The 19012-nt window shown below is 60.9% G+C and overlaps 1 protein-coding gene across 1 annotated transcript; it reads right to left on the bottom strand.

The window, feature by feature from the left end:
- Nucleotides 1–450: 450 nt before the first annotated feature.
- Nucleotides 451–18877, bottom strand: PWP2 (PWP2 small subunit processome component). Its single transcript, XM_070597482.1, has 21 exons — nucleotides 18713–18877; nucleotides 17416–17528; nucleotides 16176–16270; nucleotides 15658–15757; nucleotides 14578–14721; nucleotides 13528–13663; nucleotides 12982–13214; nucleotides 12440–12583; nucleotides 11615–11685; nucleotides 10987–11123; nucleotides 10272–10420; nucleotides 9943–10090; nucleotides 9464–9614; nucleotides 8261–8441; nucleotides 6356–6503; nucleotides 5654–5762; nucleotides 4227–4292; nucleotides 3078–3296; nucleotides 2772–2922; nucleotides 2420–2494; nucleotides 451–1075 (listed from the first exon to the last, which is right to left on the bottom strand). Exons 1-21 carry the CDS (start codon nucleotides 18728–18730, stop codon nucleotides 880–882), a joined length of 2784 nt encoding a protein of 927 aa, XP_070453583.1. The 5' UTR covers nucleotides 18731–18877; the 3' UTR covers nucleotides 451–879.
- Nucleotides 18878–19012: the final 135 nt, after the last annotated feature.

Below are 19012 nucleotides of genomic sequence, written 5' to 3'. Positions count from 1 at the left end.
ATCTGGGACATACTGCACCCAGGTCTGCCCGTGTCCTGACTGGAGGCTGCTGCTCCCAAGCCACAGGGACCGGGCGCCTGGCTATATTTGAGAAGCTGGTCCAAGACACTCTCACAGGGACCCTTCCCGAGGGGCACTGAAGGGCAGAGCGGCCCGTCTCCTCCCCTGTGTGGCCTGTGCAGGGCTGGCCAGGCAGGTCTAAGTGAGCTCCCCAGGAGGACCATCCGGTCCCAGCCCCAGGCTTCTGCACGTCCCTCTCTGATGTCAGAGTCAGGCAGATGCTCCTGCCCGACCCTGTGTAGGAGATTACAGGGCAGGCGGCCTAGGCTGGGGGCTGTGAGGGCGGGCACATGGCCGGCGATCCATCTGCCCTGCTCACCTGCTCCCCGGGCATGGAGGTGCCAGCAGGCAGGTGGCCCTGATCCCCCTGCATGTCAACCACACCCAGGATATATTATAAACATTTTTAGTTCAGAGTTTAGACTTAATTCATACTTGCATTTTACAAAACCCCATCTTTTTCATCCCTAAATTTATCATCAAAATGTCATATCAAAAATATAAATAACTCTCATCCAAAGTCTATCAATGTGAACCCATTCGTCTCTGGAAGGCGTTTTCAACAGCAGACACCATCCCTGATCTTCATTACCGCCGCTGGATCCCGAGGCCCGTGGGCCGGGCCTGCGCTGGCTGGGGATGGTCAGCCTGCTCTGCCGCTGCTGCCTGTTTGGCTCTTACAGGAGGAGCGAGTCCTTGGCGACAGCACTGCCACACTTCTGGGTTGCCCTCCCCTCACGTCCCGGGCCCAGGCAGTGCGGTTCAGTTCCAACTCTCGGGGTCTTAACCGAAATGAGCGGGACTGCAAACATGGTGGCTCTATGCCAGCAGCCCGTCCTCATCCTCGCCCCCGTGTCCTCCTCCGAGCAGGTGCAGACTGTCGTCGTCGTCATCGTCATTGTCGTCAGAAGCGCCTGCTTCCTCCTCACTTCCCAGCGGTTCCGAGGGGCGTTTCATGCCCCGCTGCTTGGAAACGGCCAGAGCGTACTGAATGCTGTAGCGGTTCCAGTCGCAGCTGTTGAAGGTCACAGGAATCATGTCGGCAAAAGCAACACAGTCATCCTTCCAGTGAAAAGCCCGGCTCGCCCGTACCAACCACCACCGGGACTCAGAGAAAAACCAGCCACAGGCTGTAGGAGCCCCAACCTGCCTCACTTCTCTCCTCCCCATGTCCCTGCCCGGCCACCCTCCTGGCTCTGGAGCAGCGAAGGCCTTCCAGGACCTGACTGTGAGATCCATCCCTTCTGCTCTGTCCTCACTGCCCCTGCCCGTCTCTGGCTTCGCCACTCAGGCCCAGCAGACCCCGGAGGAAGGGACCGCTGCGGAGCCCAGGGCCGTTTTGGAGCAGAGAGGAACATGCTGAGTCAGTTAGTTCCCCACAGTGACAGAGTAAGGGAGAAGTCACACCATCATGTCAACGCAGAAATTCGCTGGTGAGAATGAACTGTAAGGTGAAAGGATTCGCGAGGAAGGAATAAACGCAGCACACCACAGAGTGTGCAAGCGGTGCGACCGCCCGTGCAGGAACTCTGAACCGGACTCTAGGTCTGGAAGCATAGCTGGAGCCCCCCCGATCAACACACGAGAGCCAGCTGTGCCCACACATCAGCAACAGCCCTCGATGCCGGGGTCCAGGGAGACTGCCTCTACGGGAGCACCAAGAAATGAGGGGTGACAGGAGGTGCCCAGCCTCTCGGACAGAGCTCTGTGGAGTCACGGAGGCCCCAACAAAGGGAAGGCTCTCCCCAGCAGACGGCAGAGTCAGGAAGAAAAGTTAGGGAGGAAGGCCTGGTTCAGGACTCTTAAAGACAGAGGAACCAGCCACGGACAGGCAGGAGGACCCTGGGACCACTGGGCCCAAACACAGGCCTCCGCCTGTGGACAGCGGGCAGTCAAGAGCAGGGGAAGACCTTCAGGATCCGAGCTGGGGCACCTGGCCACCGATCCTGAACTCAGCGCCTCGGACCCCACCGCTCTCTACACACCCCGCCAACAGCAGGGACGGTGACCCTCAGGAGAGGCCACGCTGTGGGGCCTTCATGGGCTGCTCGGCCTCAAGGGAGGGGCCAGAAAGTGCCTGAACCATCAGGAAGCCACCTGGGGACAGGGGACGGGGCTCCTGACCGCACCGCCTCTTCTACTGCATCATTGAGAGCTCTCCTCCACCCAGGACACGCCTGACACGGGCCATCTGTCCCACCATGCGGCAGCCAGGCGTATTTGGCTCGGGGCAGCGAGGGAGCTAGCACCCCCAACACGGGGACCTCCTGTCCCGTCAGACGACGCAGGGAGCAGCCCCGGGGGAGCCAGCACAAAGCGCCAGCCCCGCCCCACCCACCAGCCGCGTCGCAACACGTACAGTTTGGAGACGTCGTCCAGGTGCCGCTGGATGCTCTTCTGAAGGAACTGCACTGCGGGCAGCAGCGTCCCCGCTCTGCAAGGAGACGCCCCTGAGTGCGCGGCAGTAACGGGACGCCACAGCCCCGTCGCCTGCAGTGTTCGTTGTGTCAAGGCCTCGCCTCACACTGTGTACACGTGGAAAAGCTTCACCTCAAACCGTTGTGGCCTGTAAAGGCTTCGCCTCACATCCTGTTTGCATCTGGCCTCACTTCACGCGGTGTTTGCAATGTAAAGTTTCCCTCTTTATCTATAGGGACCAGCTGATCAAGTGACAGAAGTCACACATGGATGAGCATGTGAGCACATCATACCTGGACTTCAGCTTCTGACCATGCGCCATGAGCAACTTCTGAGTCCATATGAGGTAGAATTCTAGATGGTGAGACGCCTCAAAGGATGAAGCTAAAAACTCAAGCACTTTCTCCACATACAACTCCGGGAGGGAGGAGCTGACAACGTCAACTGCAAGGAGAGGAGGAAACCATGCTCACGCTGCAGAGAATCAAATCAGGAGGAAAGACGATTCCTGCATTTGCAAAGAGGCCGGGAATCCCGACCACTGGGTCTGGACGGAGGGTCCTCCTGGCCCCTCCCGGGCCCCGGCCCCGGGCACTCACTCTCGTCCCAGGGCACAGACTCCAGGGCCTCCTGCAGCAGCTTCTTCTCGTTGAGCCGGAAGGCCATGAGGATGGCCCTGGTGAAGTCCCGCTGGCGCAGCGCCGCCCGGACCCGCCCGGGGGTGACGCTGGTGTCCAGCTCAAATGGGTCAAAGAGCATCTGGGCGTCCAGGGAGTAGATGAGGAGCCCCTCGGTGGTGGTGGCCGCCCAGCAGCGCCCTGGGGATTAAGCAGTCAAGAGGGTTCCTGAAGATTTATGCTCACTTCTCCCCACTGTTTGAAGAACAGGTATTGGATACGTTCCCCTGGTCCCAAAAGCAGCAGCACAGAAAGGAACATGGGGACGTCTTCCTCTTATGCTCTCCCAGCCACCAGCTCCTCTCTGGAAGGGACGCCTGGGTCACTTCCACAGGCATTCCTCCAGAACTGCTGTGTGTGCACGTGAGCAGACACATATACAAACGTCTGCCCCTTGGTTTACACCAGGCCCAGCAGGCTTCTCTGTAAAGGGAAAGATTTTCAGCTTTGCAGGCCGTGTGGCCTCTGCGCCAACTTTTGAACTTCACCGTGATGCCAGGAGAAAACATGCAAATAAACCGGCTCACACTGCGGTGGGGGCACGTGCTGTCCTGCACTCGCTGCTCCTGTCACTCAATGGGTGCTGGAGAGTGTCACTGTCAACCATAAGATCAGCCCACTGCAAGCCCTGTGGAGCTCTGCTCTGCGGGACCACCTGTACGAGGGGGCACAGACCCTCCCCCACAGCCCCTCAGAACCAGTCCACCGGACGCCCTCAATACAGGGAGGGACAGGATGGGGGAGCAAGGCGCCGGATGGCAGACAAGGCAGCCCCCTGGGACAGTCTTGACTGGTACACGAAAAGGGTGCTCAGGGCAGGTGCCCACCTCCCTGTTTCGAAGCCTGGTGTGTCTGAGGTAAGAGCTTTCACAGCCGTCCTCTGGCGAGGACAAAGACCACCACGTCTTACCCACAGGGGACAGTGTGGCCCAGAGCTGGACAAACGCTCTGAGACCGACTTTGTCCCTGGGAGCAGAGGTGACAGGCCCATCGTGCAAGCTCAGGCCCTCACACCCATCAGGACCAACCCCTGCCCCTTCCAGCACCAACAACCCGCTGCTCAGGGCTCACCAGTGGGAGAGAAGCGGAGCGAGGTCACCCTGATCTCCGGTTTGAAGTGCCGAGAGCTCATGTCACCTGAAGACACAGGAACCGCTCTCAGTTACAGGGCAGCACAGCCCTCACCACTCACCCAACAGAGGGAGGGCCACCCCAGGGGCATGTTGTTGGCCAGGGGTGGCGATGGGCCCATCAGGAATGGCAGCCCTGTCCCCTGGCCCTCCCATCCTGTTCACAGATGCAGCAGGCGAGTGCTGGGCTGGGGCCTCAGATGCTGTCTCATAGGTGCTGCTGGCCTCCACACAGGAGCCCTTGGAGAAGACACTCTCCTGTGCATCTGGCCTGGCCAGCAAACAGCTTGTTTGTTCTTGGAAAAGGTCTCTGCCCAGCCCAGGGCTGCGAGGCAGGGTGGTTCCAGTTCCTCCCTACCCATTCAGCCAGCCTCTTTGTGCAGTGCACAAGCCACACGACTGCACAAGGTAGCTCTGTGGAGTGGAGGCTCACTCTCACTGGGTATCGTCATGTGAATACTTGCTAGCATTTTCTCTTCAAATTAGCTTTTTAAGTAGGTAATCTATTCCCACGGTATGAAATTCAATGACACAAAGGAGACCTGTGAAAAGTCAGTCTCCTCTCAGCCCATCTCCCACCTGGAGCCCTTCCTGGAGGCCACCGCCATGACATTTTGTGTGCGCCCCTGGAAGTACTCTGCTGGGGGCTCTTGACCTCGGGATGACCAGCATTTGGGGCCAGGTCCTTGCGGGTCCAGCAGAGCCCCTGGGCTCCCCAGACTCAACGCCAACAGCGTCTCCACCCAGGCTGAGACACTCAGAACGTCTCCATATAGGCTGAGCACCGCCGCTCCACACACCCGAGGAAGCAGGGGCCACGCTCGTCAGGAAGTCCTCGGGATGCGTCAGCGCAGGCCTGGAGGGAACCAGGCCCGGCCAGCACCAGGGGCCAGGGCGGGCAGGGCAGGGCAGCCACCCCCACACTGTGCCCAGTGCCGGCGCACAGAGACATGCAGGCTTTCTGGGGATGGCTGTCCCTTCATGCTGGTCTACCAGGGCCCGAGGGGCCTGAGGCTTCTGCCCTGTCCCTGTGAGGCACATGTGCCCCTCAGGCCTCCCGGACTGCCAGCTCTGACACCAGAGTCCTTGTGGCCCATGTCGGGGGAGTGAGAGGTGCAGGGCTGGGCGCTGACCGCTGAACAAACCGACAGCCAGACAAGCCAGGAGGCCGCGGGCCATGTAGCAACTCACGGGAGGCTCCCTGCGCCCCCAGCCCCCGGCCCAGCGCCACCCGCGTGTAGTGGGAGCACCTGGTCGTCAACTGTTGCAGCCCCAGCCAGAGAGCAAAACCACTGTTGCCCCGGGAAATCAGGAGGTGAGAGGGTGGCCTGCTGTGGCTGTCCAGGGCCCGAGCGGCCCTCTGCCCACCTTTCTTCACTCCCGGCAGCGGTATCGCAACTCCGGCCTCCTCCCCAGCGTCTTGATCGATTAGTGCCAGGTTACCAAACTCCGTCATTTTCCTGCGGTTCAAAAATTCCTAGAAAGGCAAGTCCATGGACCACTCACCAGCTGGAGGGGAGGGGAGGGCGCAGCAGGACGAGCCCCCAGCCCTGTGTGGAACACGCACAGGACACACGGACCCCGAGAAGGGACAGTGACAAGCCCATCTCAGCCCCTTCCATGGCAGACCATCCCCTCAGATCCCACTGCTGTCGGGTGGGAGTCCCTGCTGCCACCTCAGCGGTGTCGGAGTCCCTAACTCAACACTGGAAAGGCTCGTGAGCCTCTGCAGGGGAGGCACACAGCGCATGTCAGCGTGACACCCAGGGCGGCTGCACGTCCTCAGGGACACGCGAGGACACATGCCCCCAGAAACACTTAGGAGGGGCGGGCTTCTGGCCCACACAGGAGCCCTTGCCCTGCGATGGGGCCAGAGCAGTGAACCCAGGCAAGCGCGAGTCTGCCCAGGGGCCCCACCCCGGATCCTGCGGAGCCGGAGCGCGAGGAGGGCAAGGGGCAGGGCCAGGCCGTCCGCAGCAGCAGCCTTGCACCTCCACAGCACACTTGGTCCACACTGGGGTCCTGTGAGCCCGTGGGGCCGTGCAGTGGAGACCCCGCGCACCGGCTCACCTCCATGGCATCCAGCGAGAGGTTGCAGGAGATCTCAAACTTCTTCCTGAGAATCTGCTCCTTGATGTGGTAGATGCACACAAACTTGGACATCCCTCCCGCCAGGATGCTCTGGCCGTCCGCAGAGTAGCAGAGAGTGGTGAAGGCCCTGAAGCAGAGGGGAGGAGGACTTTGTCGCCACCAGGGGACTTCTGATGTGTGGTCCCACCCAAATTCCAGAGGGCAAAGGCCACCCTCCCAGCATTCTCCACGGCTCAGGCTGAAACTCCCACAGGACTTTTTCTTTTTTTGAGGAAGATTAGCCTTGAGCTAACATGTCGCCAATCCTCCTCTTTTTGCTGAGGAAGACTGGCCCTGAGCTCACATCCGTGTCCATCTTCCTCTACTTTCTATGTGGGACACCTGCCACAGCACAGCTTGAGCAGTGCCATGTTCGCACCCGGGATCTGAACCTGAGATCCCTGGGCCGCTGAAGCGGAAAGTACGCACTTAACCCCTGCGCCACCAGGCCGGCCCCTCCCGCAGGACTTTGAACCTGTAGTTTACAACGTCTAGTCACTCTACTGGGTTCTCCAGACTAGGGGCGTGTGCCACAGCCTCTCAAAAGGTACGAGATTTTCACAAAAGGACCATGTGGCTCAAGTAGGAATGAAAAGGAGGCCGGTCTGCCTGCCGCCCTGCGAGTAGCCACTCATGGGAGTGCCTTCTCAGTCCTGCAGGACTAGAAACCTGGCACATGCGCCCGCTTTGCTCACAGAACTCAGACAGTGACCTTGAGTTAGGCAATGGATTGTTAGGCATGACACCAAAAGCACAAGAGATGAACTGGAGGTCTTCAGAAGTAAAACTGTAGTACTTTAAAAGACACCGTCAAGAAAGTCAAGTCAACTCGCAGAATGGGAGAAAAAACCAGCAGATCATTTATCTGATGAGGGGCTCACATTTTAACACATCTAACAAGTCAGCAATAAAGAAAGAGCCCAGTTAAAACAGCAAATGCTCTGGCTGGACGTTTCCCCAAGGCCGACACACAAACGGCCGAGAGCCCAGGAAAAGACGCTCACCACCACCAGTCCTTAGGGAAACGTGAGTCACAACCACGAGCCCCCATCTCACGCCCACCAGAACGGCTGCCATGTAAAACGACAGGACGAGTCTGTGAAGGCGTGGGGACCTGGGACCCCCATGCTGCTGGTGGGAAGGTGAAACGCTGCAGGCTCTCTGGCAGACAGTGTGGTGGTTCCTCAGAAACTTAAACACCGTCACCTGTGGTCACCCAGCGATTCCACTCCTCGGGACACACTTAAGAGAACTAGAAACGAGCCCACACAAACTCGTCCCTGCACGTCCACGGCAGCACCATTAATACCAAAGGTGTGTGAGGACGCTGGAATCTATCAACCCCGCAGCGCACAAAACCGCAGCACAGCTTCCCTGTCTCCTCTGGGAGGAAGAGCTCCCGCTGCTGAGCAGGCTCCCAGCCTGCCGCCCCGTGCCCTCGGTGCCCCACTCCCCACGCCCTCGGTGCCTGCCGCCCTGTGCCCCACGCCATCGGTGCCCCATGCCCCAGACCCTTGGTGTGGTGCCCGCCACCCTGCACCCCACGCCATCGGTGCCTCATGACCCACACCCTCGGTGCCAGCTGTCCTGTGCCCCACGCCCTCGGTGCCCACCACCCTGCGCCCTATGCCCTCAGTGCCTGCTACCCTGCGCCCCTCACCCTTGGTGCCCCATGCCCCATGCCCTCAGTGCCTGCTGCTCTGCACTCTCGGTGCCCCTGCCTCATGCCCTCAGTGCCCTTCACCTCATACCCTCAGTGCCCATCACCCCACGCCCTCAGTGCCCCGGGCCCCACACCCTTGGTGCCCACCACCTGACGCCCCACGCCCTCGCTGAGGCACTCACTTCCCCTTGGCTGAGTGCTTGGCGGTGATCTTGTCCAGCTCCTTCCTTCCTGTCTTGAGGTCATGCCTGCCCTCAATGGAGCCCGTCTGCACGGCGTTCTCGGGGTCCCAGAAGGTGATTTGCGAGTTCAGTGTGGCCACAGCCAGCTCTGCACCATCGGGGCGAAAAGTCACAGCCAGAGCTGAAAAGAGACGCAAAATCAGGGCCCAAGGAAGACCCTGGGTTCCAGCAGATGGGCCCACCCTCACTGGGCCTCATCATCAGCTCTGCGAGGGTCCGGGTCTGGGCGGGGGGAGGAGAAACTCCAGCCCCATGAGGGAGGCCTGTGCCCCAGCACGAATAGCTTGGAGCCACATCGGCTGCTTGTGCAAGCAGGGCCCCAGCCGCCTCGGGGGGCAAGGGGTCCAGGTGGGGCCATGGACGCCCAGGATGCACGACTGAGCAGGGGCCAGTCTGGTGGGAGGGCGCAGGGTGAAAGCAGAGGCCGGGCAGGGGTGAGTCACAGTGACTTGGAGGTCACAGCAAAGGCTGTTCTGATGGAGACGCAGGACAGACTAGAAACAGGCTAACTAGAGGAGGAAGGTCAGTACGGAGGCCCCACAAAAATGGACGACACCGACTGCCAAAAGCCTGAACCGGAGCCGGATGGGGCGGTGGGAAGCAGAGAACATGGAGGGACCTGTGAGTCCTAGGGGCAGCAAATGTGTTTGGCACAGGGCCAGATGGCAAACGGTTTGGTCTTTGGCGTGACCTATCAACTCAGCCACCAGGGAGAGAGCAGCTGTCACAAGACATTCACATAGAGCCTGGCTGTGCTCCGGGTCACTCCCCTCACAGATACGGGAGGCAGGGCCCACCCGGCTTGAGCCGTGAGGCCTCCTATGCCGCCTACAGTCACCTCGTGCTTCTCCCTATGGCTCAAGCCGAGCAGAGCACCGGCCGCTCCTTGGGGACAAGCTAACCCACAGGCAAGAGCAGAAAGCGGCAGGAGGCCTGCTCAGCCTGGGCCCCTAGCTCGCTCTCCTACATGGATGTCCAATGCTAAGTGACCCTGGACTGACCGCCAATCCTGACAGCTGCGGGGCGTGGGGGGTCCTGGGTTTACATCCAGACACACAACCAAGACAGGCAGGTAACAGCACGGAGACCAGACCCTCGTCCTGGGTCACAATTTCTGCCCACTAAGCCCACTGTGCAGCTCACCGTCGGAGGTCAGGGCCAGGGTCTCTGTGGTTCTCCAGCTGTCGGCCATGTCCCATAGACGCACCGTCCTGTCCCAGGAGGCACTGGCCAGCACCGACTTCATTGGGTTAAAACACAGGCCGCTGATGGGCCCCTCGTGGCCAGACAAAACCTACAGTGGTTCAGAGGCAAGAGCCATGGTGGGCAGCCCTGAGCCGGACAGCAGGCACAGAGGCTGTGGCTGCTGAGACACGGCCATCTGAGTGCCCTGAGGCTGTGGGATAAGGCGGGCTGACTCTATCTGGGCGCAAGGAAGGGAGAGGAGGCCAGGCCAGAAAACGCATGTGAACAGTGCTGCCTGCTCCCGAGACGTGACCTCTGACCCACTCGCTCCCCTCAGTCTGCTGGAGGCCCCTCCTGGTGCGTTGTGAGTGGCCTGTCCCCCAGCCCTCTGGTCCCAGCCCCTTCTAGAGCAAGGCTCCTGGGACCCACGTCCTTACGTCAAGGAGCCTGCCTGTCTGCATTGACCAGATAAAGATCTCGAAGGAGTCCTGGGCCCCAGCAGAGACAATCTCCCCGCTCGAGTCCACAGCCACGCAGGAGAACTGGGTGGGGCGTGGAGACGTGAAGGTGCGGAAGTTCCGGTACCTGCCGGGAAAAGAAAAGTCCTGCTTGGCATGGCTCTCTGAAGTCCCAGACGCTGGGCTTCAACCCTCTGCATTCATCTACACCACATACTTCCTGACAAACCCGGAACCCTCAGCCTCTCTCTCACAGCCCACTGCAGAGAAGAAGCTGCTCTGAGCCAGCATCCCAACAGAAGGGTCACCTGTGAAGGTCAAAGGCACGCACGGTCCCATCCATGGAAGAGGTCACAATGACGTAGCCAGTGGCAGTGAAGGTCACGCCAGTGACCCCGCTGGAGTGTTCCGTGAAAGTGATGAAGCAGAAGCCACTGAGGGTGTTCCACACCTTGACCTGCGGTAGGCAGCGCGTGAGGGGTAGGCAGCCACGGCTCAGGACCGCACACGCCCACACACCTCTCCAAACCGGGACCCCCAGCCCCAAGCACACACAGATAGACACCCACGCACACACACACCCCGTGTGGGCACTGAGGCCTAGAAAGATTGTCCGCTGCTCGTCTCCTGTCACCCCGTGAGGGAGGGCTGGGGGGTTGCAGGGACTCCATGTCTGCCCTAGGAGGTGCAGCAAGGACCTGCCCACCTCAGACGGCAGCTGCTAGCACCACAGACCCCTCAGCCAAGAAGCGACAGGTGTACGGGAGCCAGAGCCAATGACGGGGAAACAGACCCCGAACCCTCTCCACCCAGATGTGGCTAAGTCTGTAAAAGCCTCTTCGGGAGCCCAGACGAGGCGGGGAGAGCCGGCAAGCTCCAGGCTGAACCCTACAGGCAGAGCCTGGCCACGAATGCCATGCGCCCCCCTCAGCCCAGACCTGGTACCCTAGCCGGCAGGACAGACAGGATCCATCCCTCCCCGCCGCCATCCGCCAGCCCCATGCCGTGGCGCAGCAGCCCCACCTTGCCGTCATCCCCGCCGGTCACAATGTACTGCCCGTCGGGGGAGTAGGCCAGGGACACCATGCTGTTGAAGTGGCCCTGCTGCTTGAGCACGTAGGACTCGCTCTGCCACTCCCACACCAGCAGCTGGCCCAGGCCTGCAGAGCACACACGGGCTGGGGATTGGCACACGATGCTCCGTCCCGTGGGCAGACAGGGGCACACTATCGACTGTCGGCCTGCCCGGCCTCGACTCACGCTGGTACCCTGACCCCCTGCCCCACCCTGAGTCAGGCACCAGCATCCTCCACCTGAGTGAGGGCACCCAGCACAGTCAACCTCCTGAATCACCAGCACGCAGAGTGGGAATGCCACACAGGACACCTGCTGCGGCCCACCAGAGGGCCAAGGCCCCAGGCCAGGGGCTGCGGCCGGAGACCGAGATTCAGGCAACAAGAGACTCACAGCTCAGAGGAGCTCTTGCTCTGGAAGTTTCACTGACTGCTCCTGCGCACTTGAGCCACCCAGCTGACCCGCTCTGCACACAACAGGCCCCCCAAGGCGTCTCTCCCGGCTGTGTCCCCAGTGCCCGAGGGGACGACAGGCAGCTGTCCTGCAGCAGAAGCTCTATTCTTATTCTCACACAAACCTGAGCAGCCGAAGGCGATCCAGTCCCCGGAGCTGTTGATGGAGACGGATGCAATCCTCTGATCCGAGATGCTGAGCAGAAAAGCAGGGCTCAGTGAGCAAGGAAGAGCCTCCTGGACCGACCCTGGGGGGCCCAGGTGGGCGAAGGCAGGACCAGGTGGGCCCTACCGTCCGGACCCACCTTCTCCCTGCCCACTTACTAGATATAAACAATTCATTTTGTTAAAGCATAAGAAAACCCAGAGCAGTGCCCTGCACTCAAAACTTGGAAGCTGCGTGATTCTGTGATACCCATATTTTAACTTCCAAAGATAAACAGAAAGGAACAAAGGAAAATAAAAACAAAGGATGCGGGACCAGCCCAGAGGCATAGCAGTTAAGTTCCTGTACTCTGCTTGGGCAGCCAGGGGTTTGCGGGTTCGGATGCCAGGCATGGACCTACACACCGCTTACCAAGCCGTGCTGTGGTGGTGTCCCACATACAAAGTAGAGGAAGATTGCCATAGATGTTGGCCCAGGGACAATCTTCCTCACCAAAAAAGTAAAAAATAATTAAAAAAAAAGAAAAGTGACACAATCCCGCTGTGGGATCAAAGCCCAGGGAGGGAGCGTGGGTCTGAGACAAAGATGGGCAGCAATGTCCAGTTCACTCTAAGCTGCCTTCCTGCCTGGCCAGGACGAAGGCGAGGTCAGGCGTCCACAGTGCTCAGTCAGGTCAGCACAGCACAGCCTCCGCCCATACCCATGCCGTGCGTGGGCCTGTCAGACTCACTCCCACTCTTGAGCACTCAGGAAACCACACAGGCCACAGAGCAGAGGTGCTCACCTCAGGGAGTGGATGAGGTTGAACTCTGGGAGCTCGTGAAGGTGGAAGATTCCAGAAGCAAACCCAGTGACCAAGAGGTGGGTCGTCTTGTGATACGCTGCAGCTGTCAGGTTGTTAAAATCCCCTTCTTTATTAAAGAAGTACCTAAACAGACGGGAAGGACGACGAGACAGCCAGGCTGGTCTCTTGCCCCCGTTGAGTGCCTGCCTGGGACCCCAGGCCAGAGGCCCTGGCTGCACGTGGGACACGCGGGGGCAGCGCTGACTGCACTGCCTCTCAGGCCCTGAGGGCAACCGCCCATCTCCTCACCCCTCGGCTCTCCACTCCTAAGGCCTCCCTGGCCGTGCGCAGGACCCAGCAGCCTCTTGGCTGGTCCCCAGGACACATCCCCAGGATGGGCCCACGGGAAAATGGCCTGTCCCCGAGCCTGCAGGTCGTCGCCTGCCCACCTCCCGCTCGGCTCCCTCCAAAGCAGGAGAGCCTGCAAGAGTGCATCGGCTGCCCCCAGCGCGCGATGCTGGCCCGCCGCAGTGCAGACCTACTTGGCCAGCCGAGAGTACTTCACTTTGCCCTGCTGCTCCTCAGCGGCCGGCGCGGCCTTCCCTCGGACGGTGGCCTCTCTCTCCCCATCCTCGTCCTCGTCCCCATCCTCATTCTCATCCTCTCTCTGCAGTAGGTCTGCCCTCCAGCCAGTGGGGGCTTTCAGCCTCAGGCCCTCCGGGGGTGTGTCACACTGCCACACGCACAAGGCTCCGTCTTGGCTGAGCGTGTACAGCTGCAAAGGGAAGCACTTGCGTGTGGGCGTGGGCACCCGACCCCTGGCCCTTGCCGGCCCACAGGAGGCCAGGACAAGAACCCTGTCTTAGTGTCACCAGTTCCGCCAAGGCCTGCCCCTGTGCACTGGGAGAAAAAACTCCCGACGGGGAGCCAGCAGCCACCGTCAGCTCCCAAATACCCCCAGGTGGCCTGAGAACGGCCCCCGGGGGCCCCAGGGGAGGGCCCAGCACCACAGCCTCCTGGTGCGTCCCGCATTTGCAGCTGTGACCAGAGATGCCAGTGGGCTGGGGGCTCTGGGTGCAGGGACGTACATCCAGACTGCTGGATTCGAAGAAGCAGGCCACGATGGCGTCCTTGTGTCCCCCCAGCGCGTAGTAGATGAGGTTGTCCCAGCGCTCGGCCCCAAACACCCATGTGGACATGTCTTTGCTTCCAACCACAAAGCACCTGGATGGAGGAGACACAGCTCGTGCTCAGGATCACAGCTGAGGCCCCCCAGCACAGAGGGGATGCCCCAGGGTGGCAGACGGGGACACGCCTGGGTCTGCCAGCCTGCATCTCCTCTCTGTGCTTCTCCTGGGACCATGAGCCTCAATGCACATGTGTCTCCATCCTTCCTCACAAAGCAGTGCCTCACAGCAGGGCAGCTGAGGGGAGCCCTAAGAACCGACCGCCGAGCCTGTGGGGTGCCACCTGGGAGCCTGCTCCTCATATCCCCGACCCGAATCGGATCGAACTCTGCTTACGGCGTAAACAGGGACAGAGGTGGGACGGCCCAGCCTCGCTGAGAGTGGGAAGGCTTGGCCGCTGGGTACCCTGCCCCTGTACCACAGACCGTCCCAGGAGTGGGACCGCTGTCTCCTGCTGACACACTGCGTGCTGCCTGGGGGCTGTGTCCCCCCACTGTGGCAGCTGGTGTGACGTACAAATCAGCCCCCACCACCAGCCCCTGCTGCTCCCTGCGCACAGAACTCGGGGTAGCTGAGAAAAAGCCAGCCACTCCCAGGTGCCTTTCCAGATGGTTAGAGATGGCAGTCATGAGAGGATGGGGCTGCAGTGCTCCCCAAGCACCCATGAGGGGAGATGCCACAGCTGCTCTGGATGTTTGGGGCCACAAACCAGGCTGCATGCACTGGTTGACAGCGTTCCTCGCCAGGGTCCAGATCCCACTCTGGCTTCCCGTGACTAAGGCCAGGGCAGACCTAACTCAACCCGGAGCCCGCCCTGCATCCAGCCCCACATGAGGCCCATGAGAGGCCATTTCTAAAGGAAACTTCAGCATGCGCCAAGAGCCACCCAGCGTTGTCAAACACCAGGCTGGCTACAGGCCTCCCTTCCGAGCCCTGCCCTGCAGGCCTCACCGGGAGTCATCTGTCCAGTCGATGCACGTGGTCTCATCGTACGGCCCAAAGTAGGTTTTGTCCAGGACGAACGCGTTGAATTCTCGCTTCCTCCCAGGGGCATGGTACAGCTGAGCGATGTTGCCTTTTGTGACGACGAATTTCCTGCCATGGAAACGGGGGCCCGTCGATATTCAACACCAAGGAGACCCTGAGACCAGCTCAGAGCCCCTGAGAGGACAGCTCTCCTGCTCTGGGGCCAGTTTCCTACGAGGCAACCTTGGGGACCTGCCTCTCACTGGCCCCAAGTCCCCGCTTCTCCTTCAGGGACGAGGCTGAAGAAGGACAGGCAGACAGACCCTGCAGCACCCTGGGCCCGGCCACACCTCTGCCCAGAGCAGAGGCCCCTCAGGCACGCCCATCAACCTGGGATGTGGTCCTCGAGGCCAGGCCAACCTCAGACAGCCCCGGTTGGAACCCAAAGGAAGACACTGGCCCCACGTGACGGGTGCCAAGGAGCAGCCGCTGCCTCAGGTGCCACTCTTAAGAGGTTTCTGAGTGTGGCCGTGGGGTGGGGGCTCCTGACTAAAACCCAGAACCACCCCCTCCATAGCACATCAGGGTCAGCCGGGGTCTGATCAACCTGGGAACGAGCCCTGTCTCCTGAGGCCCTTGAACCCAGAGCAGGGCTGAGTCTGGCCAGGCCCCTGTCCCCACACATCCTCCTCACTGTGGACATCGAAGCCAGGGGTCTGTGCCACTTGGCAGTGGTGGATCCTCCACGGCCCCACTGTCTGGAGGCTGGGAGACCCTCTGAGGGCCACACCTGCTCTGGAGATGGTTTGGATCAGAACTTTTAGAACCTCCCACTGGAGGTGTGAACATCTGCCTTTGAGTGGGGGAGAAGGGCCTGGACCCTGCGGGAGCACTCGGCTCGGGGCCATTTGTGGTTGGCCAAGACGAGGCATTGGCACAGGCTCCCACAGTGAGTGCTGGGTGGAAAGAGACCTCTAGGTTCACACGAGCTGGCTCCAGCCCCGCCGTGCGGGTCACAGAGTCTGCACCTCAACAGCTCCCCGCCCCAGGCCCAGAGGCCCTTACCTGCCATCAGGGGAGAAGGAGACGCTGTGCACAGAGCCCTTGAAGTGGAAGTGGTGGAGCACGGACCTGCAGACCAGACTGACCAGCAGCGCGTTCCCCCCTGCAGGAAGGGCGCGTGGCAATCACGCAGTCCTCCCAGACGTGACAGCCCACCCCAGGCAGCAGATTCACTGCACAGGTACAACCGAGACACAGTGAGGTTCCACACGTTTCCACTGCAGGCATCAGGACTGCGGAACGTGTGCCCCACGGCACAGGGAGCCAGCGCTCACGTGCCAGCAGCGCACAACCAACGAGGACGCCCTGGCACATCCATGCCCTGCACACACGCCCTCATCCTGAAGCCCCCCAGGGCCCCAGACACGGAAGCAACCGGGGGAGATGACCATGCGGCCTAGACCCCCCCACTTTGGGACATGGCGTCGGCCTCATGTCACCCTGAGGCCCGCCACGTCCACCCTCAGCTGGTGCCATCAGTCATGACCCTGAATCGCCATCTCTCAGAGGAGGGCAGTTACCTTCATCGACGATGATGGCGAGGCGGCCATCCGGGGACAGACCCACACACTTGATGTTGTACCGAGTGGCCAGGGGCAGAGTGTCAGATTTGTTGCTGAGAGACAAAAACCAGAACCATGCAGTTGGTCTCACGTTGTCAGATGAGGAGGCTGGGCCGGGCTCGGACCACCAGCTCACTGGTCCCTGTGCCACACCCACTCCTGTCCCATCAGAGCCCTGGGCCAGAGCTCATCACTCACCCCCGCTCCTCACTGCAGGGAGAGGAAATAAGACAATGACCCTGGAGAAAACTGGGCAAAGCATATCAAAGACCTTAAAGATGGGTTTTAGATATGTCAGGTTTGTTTTGAGGATTGCATCCCAAGTGGATTCTGCAAAGGTATAAAGTCAGAAAACTAGAAACAAGCTAACTATCCAACAGGAGAGATTAACCACAAGGACAGCACATCCCTGTAAAACTATACAGAAAGGGGAAAATGCACAAAAGTGGAAAAACAAGCAACCACTGGCTTAGATTCTAATTTTGCTCTTTACTATTTTATTCCTCAACTTCTCCTCAACGAACATACGGTGGTTACTCTAGAAAGCCCCATCAGAGGTCATTTAAACTAACTGGAAAAGACCAAGCCAGCAGCCGGCCCCGGGCACACCCTGCATGGGCACTGCAGGAAGCAACTCACTGAGGAGGCACGTACTACTGTCCCATCTTACAGACACAAAAACCGAGGCCTGTGGAGCGGGACAGAAACCCAGGTGCCTCTGTGACAGGAGGATCCCACCCAGGTTGCACACGTCTGGGAAGGGGTGATAGCCCGACCAGGAGTCCTCCCCCTTCACCACGCGCTCATCCACAAGAAAGAGTCAATCTGCACGCAGAACTGATCTGGGCGAGCGCCGTGCTCATCCAGCAGGAGGGACCACGAGGGACAGGCGGCGTCCACGTTCTTGGGCACCTTTTCCCAGACAATTCAGTGACTCATGATTTCTACCTTGAAGGTAATGTCAAAGACCTAGATACTCCTAGATCCGCGAGGTTTAGCTGAGGGACCAGAAGGAAGACACCGGGACTTCTGGGCCAGTTCCACCACTGGCCCGTCCACACCACTGAAGGTCCCAGAGCCCTCCTTCAGGCTGCCTGACTTAACAGGGTACTATTAAAAGGAAAGTTAGGAAAACACCGTTGTTTTTCACGTGCAAATTACAACAATCACTCTGTTAACGTCATTTTAGGGTACTTACTTTTTAAGGTCAAATACAGTGACTCTGTTTCCCACAGGACTGATGACTGAATTGCCATCACAGGTAAAATTTAAGTTTCCACACCTATAGACGGTCCCCAGCAAATTTGAAAACTGAAAAGAAAGCAAAGCTGTCTGAACACCAAGAAAATACAGAGTCTCCAGAACCCTGGACAAGGGCCGAATGAGGCCTCTGGTCAAGGGGATGGTGCAGCACCGCTTGCAGGGTCCCCGGCCATCCCCTGGGACACTTCCTGGGCACCCATGCAGCCCAGCCCTGAGCAAGAGGGAGGAAGAAGTGCAGCAGGTGAGGGGCACCGGGGTGTCGGGGGAGCCTCCAGACAGCAGGCATCCACCGGGGAAGGAGAGGATGGGACCCACGTCTCAGAAAAGCAGCAAAGATGACGAGCGCTCTGTAATTAATCCATGAGTACAGCCATCAAATGTGAGCACTCCCTGAGCCCCATCTCTGCCCTCAGCGCCCTCATATCCCACCTCCACAGGCGGGCAGTGGAGAGACAGAGAATCAAAGAGCCGGGTGGTGCTGAAGACAGACACCCCACAGCGGGCGGGAGAGGTATCTCAGAGGGTGGGCCAGGAGGAGCTTGGAGGGGCCACCAGGCCAGCAGGGCGGAGAGCCAGGGAGGAGCTTGGTCAGCGAGGTTTCCAGCAGAGCATGGGGGTTCCCACTCCCGAGTACTGAAGGCCAGCGATCGGCCGTGGGCGCAGGAGGGGAAGCAGGGAGGCCAGTGAGGCTACATCGCACAGCAGGGGACCAGAGGACAGAGCGCGGCGGCGGGGAGCTGGGTGGGGACGGAGGAGGGTCCCGGGGCAGGGCGCTGAGGCCGAGATCCCAAGAACAGGTGTGGGCAGAGGGGGTGCGGGGCGGAGCTGGGGGGCCGCCCGAGAACAGCCTGCAGGGGAGGGGCCGCCATTGGGGTCGCGGCGGCAGACGGGACGGCCAGGCCGGCAGGCACCCCCCGGCCGTGTGTCCCTGAGTCCTCCCCACGTCGCGCTCTGACAGACCTCACGCGGCCTCCGGAAAACGGGGTCCGGCCCGAGCGGCTCCCCGCCCGCTCCGCGCGGCTGGGTCCTCAACGCGCCAGCTGCAGCCGGGACCCTCCGTCCAGGCCGGGACCGCTGCTGCCCTCGAGGCCGGCCTCCCTCAGCCTCATGGGAGTGACAGCGCGGCCCGCACCCCGGGCCCACGGGGTCCCTCCCCCGGCCCCCGCTGCCGGCCCCCCGGGCTCCGGGACAATACAGCGCACGCCCCCAGGCTGCCCAGCGCCCTCACTCACCCGGTATGCGAACTTCATCCCGGCAGCTGCACGTGGACCGCCCCGCAGCCTCCACGCCCCGCCAGCCGGCTAGCAGCGAGCACTTCCGGGGCGGACGCGGCCCCGCGCCACAGCGCCCCACGCGGCCCGGAGGAGCCGCCCCGCCCCGCCCGAGGCGGAGCCCCAGCCCGGCCCCGCCCATGCCCCGCCCCGCCCGAGGCGGAGCCCCAACCCCCCGGCCACGCCCATGCCCCCGCCCCCGAGGCGGAGCCCCAACCCCCCCGGCCACGCCCATGCCCCCGCCCCCGAGGCGGAGCCCCA

The sequence above is a fragment of the Equus przewalskii genome, chromosome 27 (genome assembly GCF_037783145.1).
Source record: "Equus przewalskii isolate Varuska chromosome 27, EquPr2, whole genome shotgun sequence".
Taxonomy (NCBI): domain Eukaryota; kingdom Metazoa; phylum Chordata; class Mammalia; order Perissodactyla; family Equidae; genus Equus; species Equus przewalskii.
This window is presented reverse-complemented; position numbering and strand designations above follow the sequence as displayed.

Bases quoted from the DNA above. Each gene is read 5' to 3' on its own strand.
- PWP2 (XM_070597482.1), bottom strand. The intron at 11,124-11,614 runs GTTTGTGTGAGA...TGTGCTCTGCAG, and splicing joins GATCGCCTTCGGCTGCTCAG to GCCTGGGCCAGCTGCTGGTG. The intron at 10,091-10,271 runs GTGACCCTTCTG...TTTTCCCGGCAG, and splicing joins CGTGCCTTTGACCTTCACAG to GTACCGGAACTTCCGCACCT.